Source organism: Lates calcarifer, linkage group LG4 (assembly GCF_001640805.2).
Source record: "Lates calcarifer isolate ASB-BC8 linkage group LG4, TLL_Latcal_v3, whole genome shotgun sequence".
NCBI classification, from domain to species: Eukaryota; Metazoa; Chordata; class Actinopteri; family Centropomidae; genus Lates; species Lates calcarifer.
Window position 1 is genome coordinate 23,249,726 of NC_066836.1, and position 17,707 is coordinate 23,267,432.

Consider the following 17,707-nt stretch of genomic DNA (forward strand, 5'->3'; position numbering starts at 1 on the left):
GGTTGGATGGTGGCCGCTTGTTCTTTTGTTTTTTTTTTTTTCTTTTTCTTTACCAGATCTCAGAAACTACTTTGTTGAGAAGAACAGTATTATAGATGCTACAAAATACAATGTAAAGTCAAGTTGTAATAAACCAAAACAGTGCTTTAGAGAGAACCTAAAGAACCTCAGAACCTCAGTGCTGAGTTCCAGAAACTATGTGTGACTCTATCTGCCCAATCATGGACGTAGTATGAGATTCAAATTTTAGTGTTTGATCTCAGGTAAGAGGGTTACTCAGTCTTATTAACCCCATTTTAAAAGACTAAAAAAATCAGCTTTGCCTCTTTTACTGTTGATCCAGAGAAAGGGCAGGTAGGCCATACCTCTTTAAGCTTGGGTTACTGTAACTTCAGCAGCTGTTGCTTTTTTTTTTTGTTACCTAGTCTTATAACCAAGACTAGGTAACAAAAAGTTACCTACGGTGGCGTCTTGATAACTTTAGGTTTTTGTCCTAAAGAGTCGCCAAAGTTTGGCCCCACTCTCTAAGGCCTTTCTGAGTCTGAATGTCACCTGAAATTCTTAGAGAACACATTTCTAGCTGTTTCATAATCCTGACAGAAAACCAAAGGTGAATTAATCAGCTTTTACATTTAGAGCTGCTTTGCTTTAAGTGCCTGCCTCAGGAGTCAGTCATCTTTTAAATCCCTGCTTAAAACATTCTTTCAAATTCTTTTCTGTCTTTTTGTCCAAGTTTAATCTGGTTTCTTTAACTGTTGTGGCTTTAATACTGTCCTTTTTTCTATTCTATCCTGTCTTCCATATAAGAAGCTCCACCACTTCACCGGCCAGAGAAATGATCACATCAAATGCTGACATGAGTTTAATAGATTTACTGACTGACAGAACAAAAAATAAGCAATGACTGATTAATCATTTTCTGGGTAATTTATCAAAGTTGGTCGTACAAAACAAGCAATGTAATGTAATGGGACTAATGAGTCCCATTACATTTCCCAGGGAATTATGATGGGCATTTTCACTATTTTCAGATATCCTGCTGACTAAATGATTCATCAGGCTGCTCTATTATGAAACAGGTTCCTCCTGATAGTCTTTTATTGTCTGGATCTTTTTTTCTTATCTTGGTCCTCACCACCGGACAGTTATTCCTCCCCAGCTCACTCACTGCTGTGGTGTTTTTGCCCTGAAGGTAACAAGAGCTAACAGGAAGTTAATAAATCAACAGGGAGTGCCAAGTCAGACCATTCCCTAAGGAGGACACTAAGCTTTCCACAAAAACATACTTACAACCTACTACTTTTGGATACACCATGTTAAAGATTGTAACACTTCATAAATAAACACCACTTCGTTTAAGCCTCCCTTCCTCTTCAAAGTGCTTCGCTGCCATCATGACATCTCTGAGGATATGTCTCTTTCTGAGGCATGAGAGGAAAGTGGATGTTATGTGTTAGCAGCTATTAGCCCATCCTCCCTTCTCTTTTTTATGTCTTCTTTCAGTTATTCAGAGGACACCAAAGAGAAGGCACAATGCCCTCAGGAGGCTGCAATTCTCCTCTGACAATCCATCACTCAAACACACACACACACACACACACACACACACACACACACACACACACATACACACACATACAAAACACAGGGTGAGTCAGATGTTAGGTCAGAACTGCTTTCAAACTATTTTATATGTAATTTAACATACATATGTCCTCAGAGAAATATGTGCACACACACACACACACACGATGAAAGCTGTTTACTGCAGCCCTGTTTGTTTTCAGAGTATCATTCTCTGTTACAGAGGCACTAATTTAATGACATGATAGAATAGAAAAAAAGAAGGAAAATAGGAATCAGATGCTCTAAATAAACACTTAAAAACCTCCCTGTGATAATTAGAGGCATGCCATGGGTTGTTGGTGCCCTCTAGTGTTACAATGGATTTATAAATTAACTGGTAAAACACCTCTGCCTATTCTCATCAGCTGTAGGCTGAACACCTTTAAAAATAAGAGTCTCAACCATAACAAGAATTTAAAATTCAACAGACAAACTACCAGAAACATTATCATGTCACATCATTGTGCAGTCACTCATCCCAAAAGGTGTTCATAGAAATTCCTTACAACACCAGGAACACCAGGAACACCAGGAACAACAGCAATACACGGCACACACTAACTGTTAAATAGTTAACGTGCTGACTGGCAGCTTTCATTTAAAGGTGCTTCCATTCACATCAGATGAACTGTGTGCATTAAACATTTTATACAAAAACTCACAGTTTCAGAGGACAGAAGGTAATTTGAATTAAATTATTTTTTCTCTTTTGGCCAGAATAATTCCAGAACAATAATAACACTATAAATTAGTTTCATGATATATGACATTCTCACAGCCAGACTATGAATTGGCACATAAAAATGACCCATCATCTATAATAGTAAATTATAATGATGCAGTACAGTGTATGCTTAAGTAAATGTTGTGCATTAACAGTGTTTAGTTTTACATACATGTCAGTCAGCAGTCAAAATGATGTGTCACAGTAAATACTCCTAAAATAAATTCCAGTACATCTCATCTCTCAGTTTGAGACTGAACCTTAGCTGAACAAAAATTGTCAGATACATTATATAACATGTTGGTTTTACTTTTATAAGCAGTGTTTTGGTGTTTGTATATACCACTGTGTTGTAGTCATGCAGAAGGAGCTTACCTATCAGCAGAGCTACACACAGCAGAATAGCCATCAAAGCTCCAGTGCTGAGGCCCACTGGCAGGAAGATGGCCTCAGCTGAACATGTGAGCAGTGAGCCTCCCGCCTCACAGGAACACACTCGGATGGTGAGGGTGGCCGTGCTGCTCTGAGCGGGGTAACCGCTGTCTTCAACCACAACAGGAAGAATGTACAAGTCCTGCAGCGTCCGCTGGAAGCCTGAACGCCGAGTCACAATGCCAGCGGTGTTGTCTGGAAACCAACAAAGGATGATGTAACATCACTGACAATATCCTTGAACTGTTCATTGACTGGCTGCCATCTGAGAAGTCTGATCAAACCTCAAAAATTATACCCACAGACTGCTAAATGTATAGAGCATAAACACTGTGTTACCCATGAAGGATGGGGCTGGTGTTACTTTATATGTTTCACATTGCCAAGAAATTTGATGGAATACCTCAGTACTGATTTTCCTATCTGTCTCCCTGTAAAAACGCCCAAATTCAGTTTATTTTATTTTATTTTATTTTATTTTTTTTAGAAAGCTCAGCTGATGAATGTAGTTTATATTAATATGGTAATTATACTTTTGTGAGTTTTTGGGGCATCAGTCAAAATAAAGTATCTACAGTATCTGTGTTCATGGTAATAAAGAAACATGTCATAGTGCAACAATGAAGTTCTACCACTGAGTAACAACATATGTATGTTTGTAGTATTTTTTTTGTTTGCAGTAAATATATGTCATTTTGGGGAATTTGGAGAAATGACTGATGACTCTGTCATTCTTCTTGAGACGACAGTCTCAAAAAACTGCGCTATTTCAAATATCAGCCAGTGTCTATACAACTGCACCAGCAAATACATTTTCTAGGAAACATAACTGCTGGATTATGTTCATAGGCAATCCTTAACAGACAAAAGAAAATGAGATTTAATGCACATTTTCATCTGCTCCTGTTACACAAATATTAGGAATTTGTTGAGATTGACAGCTGGTGGAACTAATTTGAACTCTGCTGAGTCCTGTGCTGTGTATGACTCCTAACATACTGTAGATGTAGCACTTTGCCTATAAACAAAAATACAGCCTGTAATTATGTTATTTATCCCATCATGATTGGGAAAACAGTTTAATAGTACATAAACATAATTTGCAGGAGACATAGTTGTAAGTTGTAATACTACCTTTCCAGTAGAAGAGTTCTTGTCCCAGACATTAAAAAGAGTTTCTCAGAGCTGAAGGTCAGTATATCCCCAATCTCTCACAGGCCTACTCTCCACCGTGCTACAGTATTTCACTGTCAAACTACTGCTTGTTCTGTATCTCCTCAAACTAATGCTTTCCCAGTAGGCAACACACCTCCATTTCTTAGCCTGAAGCAGGTTATTTAGATTTCAAGACACGCACTAACTGAAATAAGAGTGGTTAGAAGGTCGGAAGTGTTTGTTTAACATGAGATTTGCTCAGACTAAGGAGTATATTTGTAGAAAAATGGAAGAAGATAACAACATAATATATAGAAATGAATGCTTAACACTCTTGTTCTAGGATGGTGCAGGAAATCTGATATCAATAAGAAAATGCCTTACCTTTGTAATATTGGCAATCATTTGTATTGAACATGTTACTCTGAATGCTAAATATTTAGATTTGGTAACATGGTACAATCATTCTACAAGACTGACAACAGAAACATGACTGTAGTCAGATTAAACGATCTGATGGTTCAGATTGTTCAATACCTGAAAGTTTTTTCTGTGATTCTGATGTCTTCAAAGTATCTATGGCGCAGAGACAACCAACAAGAACAACAAAATTGGAACCGTTACTGGAACCGTTTATGTGCTATTTATTTTCCCTTTGACAAACGTGAGCTGTGGAAGGTGTGAAACCTATCTTAGTTTAGATGCAAACATTCAAAACAGGCACTGTCACAGCAGACAAACTGACAGAGCAGCCATATTTATATCATTTTGTGATATAAAAGAGCTTCTTTCATGGCAGTGATGATGTACCCCTTTTCTTATGTGACACACTGGAGTCCTGTATGATGTGTTAACATTTCATATTGGAGCAAAAAGAGGATGTACAATTGAGAAACTACACATTTAGACACTTATGTGTGTGTGTGTGTGTGTGTGTCAGAAAAGATCCATTCTACCCTCGCTGAACGGAGATGCAGTCTGACAAAGTAGAGACCATTAAGGCACCTTGTTCCTGTTCCACACACACATACACACACATACGCTCCTAGTTCCCCTCGGTGGCTGCGGGGCTGTGTGTCTGACCCTATCAGACGTGATGCTGTCTGTATAGGTACAAATATACAAAAATATAACAATGCTTGTTGGTGAGGTGTTGCAGGGGAAAACAGGAAATGTCAGGGGAGGACTTGTTAAAGCTGATCATTCCACATCAACATTCAGAGGCAAAACAAACACATTCTTCATGGAGCAGTGAAAGAAATGTGTATAAGAGAAAATGTTGAATAGCAGCAAGTATTTCCTTTTTGTTTCAATTAAACCTTATAGAAAGGCTTATTTGAGCATTTCAACTACCATAATTGGTTGTGCCCGAGAGAGGGAAGCTTAGAGAAGTTGTTATCCTTGTTGCTGCACCAGTACCTCCTACTGGTTTGTTGCGACCCCTGCATGTTAATTAGTGGAGCTATCCAACTGCTGAAGCTCATCACTGGCAGATAAGAAGAAAATGTGTTTTAGGCTTAGCGCACATCTGTCTGCAGTTAGCAGTGACACAGACTGCAGCACAGATGGACCCGGACATTTCAAACTAGGGGAGAAATGGAACAAATTGGTAAAATAATATATCACAAAAAGAAGACAAGAAATGGAAAGGGATGTACGGAAAACTCTGTGTTTGTGCCTGCTGACCCTCAAAGTGTGAAATTAGACAACCCAGTCCAGTGTGTTTCAGTGACCTATTTGGATTTGCCTCCCTTTCCTACATATATATTAGACCACCCTCTCTGTGAGTATCTAATCCCATAGCTCCACCCAGGGCTTGAGAGCTATCTTGCAAAGGTCTGTTTTTTCTTTCAAGCACTGGGCTCACTAGCATCATGTCTAATCTCAGAGCTAAGCATGGGAATTGCTCTATTGTTGGCTGCCTGTTGTTAACTAGCCTGGGTACAGTACAACACAGGACTGACTGCAAAACCTGTGCTGACAGAGGGATCTATACCAATTGTCTGCAGGGAATCTGCAGATGAAGGAAATGTAAGTATTTATTTTTTTATTTAGTATATGATTAGTTCCTTTAGTCATTTAGCACTACACTGTCATGCTCTACCAAATCAGCTAATGTGTTGAGTGTTTTTGCCAAAATGTTCATAAGGTCAATTCCATCTTATCAATACTCTTGAATTAGATGAGAGGAGAATGAGAATGACATGTTATGAATTATGGAGGGCATCTCATGACCTATAAGGGAAGCTATGCTTTACAACCACTTGTAATTAAGCAGACCAGTGTATTGTGCAGTATTTAGGTAGGTAATAAGATAAGATAAGATAAGATAAGATAAGATAAGATAAGATAATCCTTTATTAGTCCCACAATGGGGAAATTTACAATAATGTGTGTGTTGCTACTATTTTAAGCCTAGAGACATGTCTTTAAACAAACATGAGTATTGTTTAGGTTGAGTTTGATTCAGTTCCAGAGGTGCATATCTCCTGTGGTACTGACTGTTTAGGTCATGCAACTTGGGTGAACCAGTCTTGAGTGAACAGCTCTAAGTACTTCACTTCACACCTGGCATTAAAATGAGTCTCCAGCGACTAACTGTGATCTCACTTATTGCTCTATACGCAAATAAATGTGTATATCGTTTCTGTTAGCAAAGACCAAATGCATTGTTGTTTTTAACCAGAGGGGGGCAGTTGTGATGGAAATTGAAAGAAGAAGAAGAACTCAGAGCAGTACAGACTGGGTCTGTTCTTTGGTGTGTTCCACGCAAACCAAATCGTCCAAGACATTTGATACATCATCAATATATCTCTGTGGGCTTTTTGAAATGTTTATGTACTTTGACTTACACACAGGATGTCAGCTACGTAGGTCCTTCAGTGTGGCCCAGGACATATTTGCATACACACTGCTAAAAGAATGTGGTCATATGCAGAGACTAGCAACAGAGCTAACTGCATCCTCAATGCATCATAGGTGTATTCACACCTGTACTTAGAGCTGTCCACGTATGATCAGATCACCTGAGATGCATGTGAAGTTTGTCTAAACAGCATTTTGATACGCCACAGTGCTACTGGTAAAATATTTGTAGACTGATGAAGCTCAGATTGAATTGTTTGGGGAGAATATATAGCATTACATATAGTGTAAAAAGGGCTCTGCATTCCACAGTGGATGGAGCATCTGATTTGGAGGCTTTGCTGCCTCAGGGCCATAACTGAGGAGAAAATGAATCCCCAGTTTTCTCAAGGATAATGTCAGGGTGGCTGTCTACCAGCTGAAGCTCAGTGAAAGCTGGAGTATGACCCTAAACACTAACTACAGAATGACTTCAAACAAAAGAATGCACTGTATGGAATGGCCCTGTCAGAGCCCAGACCTCAACCCAACAGATATGCTGTGTAAAGAGCTCAGACAGCCATTCACACCAGACATCTTGAGAATATGTCTGAGCTGAAGCAGCTCTGTAGAAGGAATGGTCCAAACTTCCTTCTGAACTTTGTGCAGCACTGATCCACAGCTATTGAAGAGCTGCACTGTGAGGGGGTTCAACCAGTTATTAATTGTGTGATATTAGCTGAAGCACATAGTGTGTGTAATTGTGACCTGAATGCATATCAGATCACATTTTATGACCATATATCTCAAAACAAAATTGTAAAATCTTGGTCTTAGTATTTTAGAGAATTTCCAGTGGGATCACCTTGTTTAAATGGGACTCATCCCATTTGGAGAATTTCTGTTTTTTATTTCTTAAGTTGAGTTAACTGCAATTTAGGAACAGACTTGACCTCATTACCCCAAAGCTACTAATGCGTTACACCATACCTACCTACAGCGTTTGTGTGTGTAGGCTTAAGGCCACACAGTAGGCTACCATGTAGTTGTTATGCACTACTTCATAAATGTAACACTCTCTGTTTTCATGGCCAGCATGTCTGATGATGAGCTGCAGTGGAAGGACAGTTAAAAAAAAGGGAATTTTATACTAAAAACACAGTAACTGTGAGAGATTGATTTGCCTAATTCAGACAGCTTAAGTCTCACGTTAGCTTTAGATAAACTTTGAGATACATTTGGGACAGAGGAGAGAGACAAGAACAGGGAGAGAGAGAGTAGGGGAATGACATGCAGTAAAGGTCCAGCCAGAGTGGGAGGCGATCCAGGGACCAGCTGCTCAGGGCACTAAGGTCTATGTGATACACGCCCCAACCATTCAGCTCTTTTAAACTCAGAATTAGCTTTTAAACCACTAGTTTCACTCAGTGACACAGGGGCAAAGGCTCAGCAGCAGAGACATGCTCTGTAAGGATCATGATGACTTTGGAACTTCAAAGCTGCAATAACTGATTTTCTTGACCTTTTTGGGGCAGCAGAAACACGTTGTGAACAAACAGTGACATCACCATTTCAGTTGATATGGCAAAAAAGGTTGCTTATTTACAAATTCAGCTGTTAGAAACATTAGCATTTATTTGGAATCATGATTCTCCCTATCTGGTGATTTTAAGGCCAGTGTTCCATCTCTTTTAGCTCTGTTTTCGATCTCTACAGCAACTATGTTAACCAGCTAATCAATAGCTGTGTCTGTCAACTGTTTGGTGCTGAGCAGGTGTTGCACAGTGGGTCTTTAGAGGTTTTATTTCTGAGAACAGCCAAAAATGACACTATGAGAGCAGTGAGAGTAAACCAGAACAGTAAAGTTTTGGGCTGGACAACTAAAGAATTACCTGAAAATCCAAGGGGAGCTATAGATTTGGGTGCTAATTCTATTGGTTGCCAACCCCCTCTCACATTGTCATTTGATACGTCCTATTATAAAATATTATAAAATAATAATATAAAACTGTTTGTAACCATCTTCTTCCTTTTATTTCCCCATGAAACTTACTTCCAAAATCTCGAACAGTGAAGTTTCTGTTGCGGAGCTCCTTGGGGGTCTTGAAAGAAGAATCTCTGGCCGACAGGAGGAAGGTCTTTGTCCACAGCACTGACTGTCTGGATCACCTGGTCGGGCAACCAACAGAAAGAATAAGCATAGCAATCATAATGCAATCATGGTACCATAAGTACCTCAGGTAAATATTTAACAAATAAAGGTGTAAAGTATTCCACACATATAATCAGGAGATTCTGTCCAACCGACACAGTTCAGATTACCTGTCCAGACTTTAGAGTTTTCACAGACGAAGGTATCTGAAGGAACAGCCAGCTGAGGAGGGAACTCATTCACATCCAGGATGTTGACTGTCACTGACACTTTGTTGAACAGCAGAGGGTTGTCTGTAAAGGTCAACATAAAATCATACTGTATATGATTATACAGTCAGTGGCGCAGTATAATGTATTCATCCAACATCATGATGGACTCTCATAATGACGTTTAATTAGTCTCAAAACCTGCTCACAGAAAAACCATGCATGTGCACATGATACCAGTGCACAGTTTAATACAGTGAATAAATGTACAGGGGCATGAATTTTCCATATTTTTTCATGATATGACTGATATGACTTTCAAACTCATGTATCTGAATTTGCAAGCTAGTGTCATAGCAGTCCATGAATTAGTCACAAAATGTAATATTCGTGTACATGGGTAGTAATTTTTAATTGTTTTCTTGACAGTAAAATATTGGCTTTTATTATATATTACACTTGTTTAGGGTTATGTTTAGACACAGACAGCAGTTGGTTAAAGGTTAGTGAAAGACTGTAGTCTGGTTCAACACAGAAAAGTTCCCAATGACTTCAGACACAGTGTTTTTTTTTTTTTTTTTTTTTTTTACCAAAACCACCATATTTTACTAACCATGACCAAAGTGCTTTAGCTGCCTAAACAGAACCATTGTAGATGCAAACCCTGCTCTTTCAATTTGTAGTGTGAAAGTCAGGCTCACTGTCCATGTCCATGTACACAAATCACTAAATTCAATTTCATGCCTATTTCAGGACCTGCCTTTAGAGTAGGTTGGAGCATGGCCACCTAGTCCAGTTGGTGGCAGTAACACATCTCTACAAAATAGTATTAACATGTATACGACTACTACTAATACTGGGGTACATTCTGGACAGCCTATGTTTTCCCAGTGACTTTGTGGAAATCCATGCAAGCCTCTGTGCTATTTCTCAGTTTTCCAGTGCATTATCATTTTCTGAAGCAAAATTTCATGTGTTGCACAGCTGTTTCAGCCTGCTATGCTGGTGACGGTATCTCAGCTTTTAGTATGACTGACACATGTTACAGGTATTTCTATGCTGCTTGTGATGAAACAGAGGTCATCTTAGATAATAAAGAAATTGAATCAAGAGATTTGAACACAGATATACCCAAAACAATGTGGCACATTGAGAGACTAAAAGGTACTTCAGAATGAAGCTTTCCTCTGAGGGTTTGGGTCATTTAAATGAATAATAAATGTATTTTTGTTCTCCTCTCCCAGTATTACTGGTGATGTCATCAAAAGATTTACTGAAAGGGTGGACTGTTATGAACTGTTATTTTGAAGCTTCTCTGTATGAAAGCTCAGTACAAAACAAGATATGACAGTAATGACTGGATGGTAAACTGGACTCAGTAAGAGCATGTCCATGCCAAATGTTCAGTTCCTTGTTACCACAGAGCTCATCCCTTGATTTTTCAGCTATATCAAGACTTGATTTGGAGATGCCTGTGCACTCTACTGAGTCTTGATCTTAATTAATGTGGAGGAGCTGCTGTTGCAGTGTTAAACAGTGTTATGTTACATTTGAATCTGTAATGTTAAGGTAATCTTGACAATTCAATTCAAACAGAGCTGGTTTTGGTAAAACTTCTGTATTATAGTTTATTGTTAACAGTCACTTAGTGTATTAACCACAACAATATCAAACACTTAACCAAGACATGTTGGGTTTTACCAGATTGGTTTGTCAGATATGTCAAAATATGTTTTAATAGCTTGTTTATTCACTATCAAATATAAATGGTTGTACATGCTGTGTTATTCAGCCAGACCTGAAATCCTGTTGCTGTGGTCTGCCTGGTTGAGCACAGTTGTCACATCACTTTTGGCCACTAGATGGAATCAGACACTTAACAAACATTTATATGGGTCCCCAGCTCTGGTGTGTGTGTGTGTGTGTGTGTGTGTGTGTGTGTGTGGTGTGTGTGTGTGTGTGTGGGTGTGGTGTGGTGTGGGTGGTGTCTGACCATCATCTCCAACACCTGTAGATAATCGTGTCCAGTCATTTTGCATCATCCTGCCATAAAACTCACACAATCTTGTTTCTCAGTCTATAACTGACTGTGACGGAGTCAGAGGATTTACCATTGTTGTTCTGTCTAATGAAGAGGGTTGGCAGATTTGTGGCAGCCCGTTGCTTCCTCAAGAAGCTTACAGGAGGAAATCATATGGTGCACACACAGTGTGGATGAGTTAAGCTGCTTGCTCAAATTTACTAAATTTAGTTTCCACCACAGTTACTACAGCTGCAGCTGCACTCCATCCAAACGTGCAGTAAAAAGGGGGAGAGAGGAGCGCAGCCAAATTCAACTGTAGTCAGAGTGGATCTTTGCATCTTTTAGCCCATTTACTACAAAACATCCTTTATTCACCTGCTGATAAAGGACATGTAGTGTGGTCAAAAGCTCCAGAACAGCTGTTAAATGGATCATGGTGCTGAGACAGTTGAGACATTTCTATGATAACCTTCTATGATATGATTCAGAGCTAAATGCTGGATGTGTTTTGTCTGTTTTCTGTTTCAGGCAGCTGTTGGTTCCTCATCATTATCTTCCTCAGCGCTCCATATTAAAACTTTGCTGTAGTTATGTGATCCATTACAGTGAATGTGTGAACAAATGCATTTCCTCCTGGTATTAAGTCAAATAATTCAATCTATATCTGGATATTTTACCTGGATAATATTAGTAAGTGCTGATGTCGTCTTGATTCTGCTCATGAAGTGTTTGAATCTCATAAGTAAATTTGGTAGGAGCAGTTTCCTTTGACAAGCGCTCTATAGATATTAATGGTGTATAGTACCAGTCATTGAGATCATGCTTGCTCAAGAACACATGAGAAGGATCAAGCTGCAGTGATTGTGGACCATGTGCTCTACTGCTGACACAGCATCCTATTAAATAAGTTTAGAAATTGAACTTAGAAAAAAACTGTGGAGACATTCAGGCCTGTTTATTTGTTTTGTCATTTTTTGGGTCTCTTTCATATAAACATGAACAAGCCTAAAATTATGTACTACTTTCACAGTTGCTCAACCTGATGGGTTGAGAAAATAGTGGTTGGATAATATGCAGATGGACAGGCGGGGTTAATTTCATTAATGGAAAATGGAAGATGAGTCGATGATGTGACGTCAGCAACATCATTAAAGACGAAATATGACCATATTAACATGTAATATCGTTGACAAAAAAAGTTTAAAAAATAAAAACTTTGCCAAAAACTTTTTCCCCTAACAAAAAAAGAGAGACAACATTACACAGAGCATTTTGACATGATCTAAATGTTCTTTTTTGAGCATGCAGGAAGAGAAATATGGAGCAATTCAAATCATTTTTCTGGTGATTCTGTACATTAGCAGAGTGACCATGAACACATTGTCAGCTGTGCCAGACTAGACCTAATTATGCATTTGTGAAGGGAAACGGACATGACAGCAACAAAATAATATAATATAGTAATAAAAGTTAAGTATGGAGTATTATCAGGAGAGGAGCCTGCAGCCATAAAATCCTTAGGGAGAAAACCCCAGACTGGAAGAGACACGTCATCCTCCACCACACAGAAACTGAGCTAACCTGACGTTAAGATGTTAAATAGTGTTACATAAGTTTATAAAGCTTTATCCAACATTATCTATCAGCATCTCACAACAACAGGACACTGCTACATTGCTTGCAGATGGGGTGTATTCTTGTTATGAATGCTCAGTCCTCTTGTTGTGGAATACTTACTGACTTTGGTTGCCACCACAGTGATATTGTGCTGAACAGCCGTCTCTCTGTCCAGATATTCATTAGTGGAAATGGTTCCCTCAACAGTGTCGATGTCAAAACAGCTGTCAGACTCTGTGTGCCATTCCAACGAATACCTGCAGAGATGAGACCAGTCCACGTGAGAGGATAACCAGTTAAAGTGGTGAGCTGTATGCTCTGTCATCTGAGCACCCGGGCCACAATACAGAAGACTTTTGTCACAGGAGAACCCATTAAAAACAGCCAAGTCCTAGATTCATTGTTTTAAGCACCAAAGTAGAAAAGCAGTTTGGTGTTTTGAGGATCAGTATGAGACGCCCACAACAATGACCCAACACAAGTACAGTTGTATTTATTTTTAAACCAGGGTTCATATGTATCAAACTTATAAGAATTACACTACAGAGGTCTCTAAGGCTTTGTTCAGACTCCCAGCACAAATCATTTTTTTGCCATATCCAGAATAGGGATAGATTATCGGCGCCGATATTCGGCATTTTGACGCATATCAGCATCTGCCTTTTTTTAATCCGACAGCCGATAGGAGATCAATTTAAAACTGGGTTATTTTGGCTCTGATGCAGCCGCGCCTCTCTGTCTGCAGTCACTACTCTGTCTCCAGCATTGTCCCGCCAACAGCACCATCTGATTGGTTACGCACAGACCCATGCACGGTACAGCAATCAGCAGTGAAAGCTTGCACAGTGCTCACACACATGGTGGAGAGGAGAAAAAGTTTTGCCTGGTGGAGAAGCTCTGGAGAGCAGATATATGTTTCTTTATTTACTGTAGAAAACTTCAGGGAGCTATTTATTTGTTTAAGTTTTCATTTAACTTTATAAGACATGCTGCTGAGCCTGGGAGCTCCCTGCACTTTTTGTATTTGAAAACAAAGATGTCTATTGTCTAAGATAAAAAAAAAACCTTTAACATGTTGCAAATCTGAAAAACTGTTTAATAAACATATGCTTAAAGGCATTTAGACAAAGTTAAGTGTTGGAGTTTGTATTATTCAAAATTTTGACGCCAATATTTTCACTTTTACTGCAAATGAATATCGGCTCCAAATATCGGTTATCGGCCTCCTTGACTACTAATAATCAGTATCAGTATCGGCCCTGAAAAAAACATCGGTCTATCTCTAAGCCAGACACATATGCAAAATGATTTTAGAACAGCCACATGAAATGCGATTTTTGCAAATCAGATCCAAACCACATTTGGAGGTTGTTTGAAATGTGATTCCAATCAGATCTCTACAGAAGGGTCTCAGTCCAGACGCTCAGATTTTCACTCATATTATGACACACAACAATGACATCAAAACCAGGACTCTGTTGACAGACTGAGTTTTCTCCACTCTGTTCTTTTAGTTCCTTGCCTGCACCATGAGCTGCTTATCCTGCCTCTGCCTCCCTGGTCTCTGCTCGCCAAGCTTAAGTCTCCTGTGCCATTCTCAAGAAGCACTGGCTCCAGTCACCTCTCCTCTGCTGCCCTCACCTTGTTCCCAAACCTCCAACCACAAGCCCCCGCCCCTCACTCCAGCCCCCTTACTCACACTCTGCACTTGTGTTCACAGAAAATTGTGTGTGTCTTTGCCTCTGTTTCTGCATGGTGGTCCTTAAAACAAAACCATGACACCAGGAGAACAGGAGGACCCCTGTCCTGGTTATCATCCAGGGAAAGGAAATGAAGAGTGTGAACTCCTACAGTTGAGATCAATAAATGATTTGTTCTTGTTCTGGTTGTCTACTGTATTAGTCTGTGAGCTCATTGAAAGAGTCAAATTCCTTTTATGTGTTGGCCAATAAAGCTGATGCTAATAGAACACAAAGTTGTAGCCATGATAATAGATAATACTTCAAATGTGTTGCTGCAGAAGCTACAAATTCCTAAAGGATGCTTCACACACATCTTCAGCCCAGCAAGGTGAGGACCGAGAGCAGAGTCTAACTCTGTTGCTGAGTTATGGCGAATAATCAGAGTCAGAGGTTAGTCAGAGGTGTTTTTGCAGAACATTATGATGTCACATTGAAACTGGCCTTTAACCTTTTGGATATAAAGTGTCATCACAACATTATTTTATCCTATTAGACATTTGTGTGGAATTTTGTCATAATTAATGTATGAATGTATGAAAAACCTTTGACCTTTGACCGCCAAATTCTAATCAGCTCATCTTTTAGTCCAAGTGAATGTTTGTGCCAAATTTGAAGAAGTTCCCTCAAGGCCTTCCTGACATATCGTGTTTACGTGTTCAAAACACGTTTGATGAATAGACAGCAGCACCGTCCCTGACTGCACACAGCAGACTGAAGCTATCCACCCTGTGCAGACAGTTGACAAAACAATCTCACCATTTAACTGCTCTGTTCAAATTTTCATTTTTAGAGCATTTTACTGCTGTTGTTCACTGTTGCTTTCCATATCAAGAATGAACTTTCAGTCTGTGGGTTTGGTTTGGTCTCACTATTTATTTACAATATAATTATAACTGATTACTGGTTACTTTTCCATCTGTCTTATAAACCAAGTGACTGTAATAGCCCTGAGACAGGGTGATTTACACCTTGAAAACAGGAACATATTTGGCCACCTACAGCAGAGCTACTTTAACTAACTATTAAATATTTAACAGAGTGCTCACATTTGTCTACTTTCAAGTAATGCAAACCTTCTGAGCTGGTTTGGGACAATGAACCCATTTTACATAATTGAAATCCACATCTTCCTGGGACCCTTGTTGAAGAAATTCTGGAAAATTAAAAGCTGGCATCCCTGACTGTAATCAGTACAGTCACAGAGAATATTTTATGAGGCCAGGAAAAAATATTGTTAAATATTAACACTAAATCTGAATTCTCCTGTGTACTTTGACAGCAGCTACATGCTGAACAGGGCGCTGTTAATATTGTTCCCACAAACTAATGAAGAGCTCGTTACCTGACAGCGCTGCTGCTGGCGTCCAGGTCGTGAGCTGTCACTGAGCCGATGATGGTTCCAGGAGGAGTGTCCTCGTACACATCCATAGAGTAGGAGGTTGTGGTGAAGACAGGAGGCTCCTCCACGTCAAGGACACTCACTTTCACTGTTGCGGAGTCCTTGAAGGGCCCCAGGTGGAGGAAACGGGAGTCCAGCTGTGCGTTGGATGCCTCGACCTTGAAAGTGTATGACTTTTTGGTTTCATAGTCAAGAGTCTGCAGAAACACAAGAATAAAGGAATGGAGAGACACAGAGGAATTAAACAAGATCATAATCATAATATACTGCATCTTAACTATCTTAAATAACCACATATACTTATTGAAATAAATGTATTTAACCTCATTTTGTTTCATCACATAATCAAAAGGTCTGGTCTAACAGATGATTTGCATCTCACAATACTTGCTAATTATCCTGCAAGAAGTTCATCATGTATGGAAAATAAAACAGTGTATGTCTATGAGACTTATACTACAATAGGTGCACAAAAACAAACAAATAAACAAACAAATGGATAAATAGAGTTTCAGGGGTCTGCACTGCGGTGGACTGACTGACTTTTGGTGCAAAAGAATTATTCAGAAACACTTGAGAAACCTGCACAACAGTTCATCAGGACTCTGACCGGCCTCTCTCCTCTCTGTCACCATCACATTCTACACACTCACACAAAAAAATCTATATTTTAATTTCTGCATTTCAAGAATGATGCCAGGATAACCTGCCTTATTGTTGCATAGCAACCATGACCGCATCTTGATGATTAATTCCTCACAGTAAAGACTTCAAAGGGCAGAATATTTGGTTATTGATGTCCAATCACTCAGATGAATGCACCACTCACTGATTGATTTGGACACAAAGAAGGGTCGATTTCCATTCTTCCCCGTGCTTATCTGTTTGTGAATGCACAGGAGAAAGATGGAGGAGACAGCACTTTGATATGGAAATGTAGCCGCAAACTGTACCAAGACACATTCATATACATATCAAACTCAGTTTGTCTCATGATGCTGAAGCCAATTCACATTCCTTCGCTTGACTGTTCTGTACTGTATATCAGAAAATACAACCACAAGGATGTTTTGGCTCCACTGGAATTCTACTTACTTGAAGTGGAAGAGTCAACTTGAAGATGAGCATCAGGCCGACGCTACTGCTATAAACACTGCTGAGGAGGCTTCTCAAAGCATCTTTACACACACAGACACAAACATGTGCACACACAATCCCCAGCCTACACTAACACACATTTGACTCAAGCTTTCATCTACTCACTCCCACTGACCTAGTGGGAAAGAAACATGCTGTTGTTTCCCACAATGAAGCATCTGTCTATCAGCTCTGTTGATAGATAATGGAAAGGAGGTGATGAGAATGTGTGGATGCGTCTGTGCATCCAAGTTCGTGCACCAGTGTGGATTGTAGTGTGGGAACCCTGTGCATCTTTGTGAATGTAAGTTAAAATAATTCCTGGTGTGGGCGCTGATGTCTCACAGCAAGAAGGTTCCAGATTCAGACCCCAGTTTGCCCGAGGCTTCTCTCTGCGGAGTTTGCATGTTCTCTGTGTGCCTGCAGGGGTTGTCTTTCCTCCCACAGTTCAAAGACATGCAGGTTAATTGGTGACTCTAAATTGCCCCTAGGTGTGAATGTGGGTGTCAATGGTTGTTTGTCTCTATATGTCAGCCCTGTCATAGACTGGTGATCTGTCCAGGGTGTACCCCGCCTCTCACCCAGTGTCAGCTGGGATAGGCTCCAACTAATGGATGGATTTTTGGGGTGTTTTATACATTCAGATA

The 17,707-nt window shown here is 39.6% G+C and overlaps 1 protein-coding gene across 1 annotated transcript in view; it reads right to left on the minus strand.

The window, feature by feature from the left end:
• LOC108896679 (cadherin-12-like) overlaps nucleotides 1-17,707 on the minus strand; it is a 76,571-nt gene that overhangs the window by 8,018 nt on the left and 50,846 nt on the right. The window contains 6 exon segments of the mRNA XM_018695906.2: nucleotides 2,726-2,977; nucleotides 8,835-8,892; nucleotides 8,894-8,950; nucleotides 9,114-9,226; nucleotides 12,903-13,039; nucleotides 15,867-16,120. Coding sequence (XP_018551422.1) covers nucleotides 2,726-2,977; nucleotides 8,835-8,892; nucleotides 8,894-8,950; nucleotides 9,114-9,226; nucleotides 12,903-13,039; nucleotides 15,867-16,120 — 871 coding nt within the window.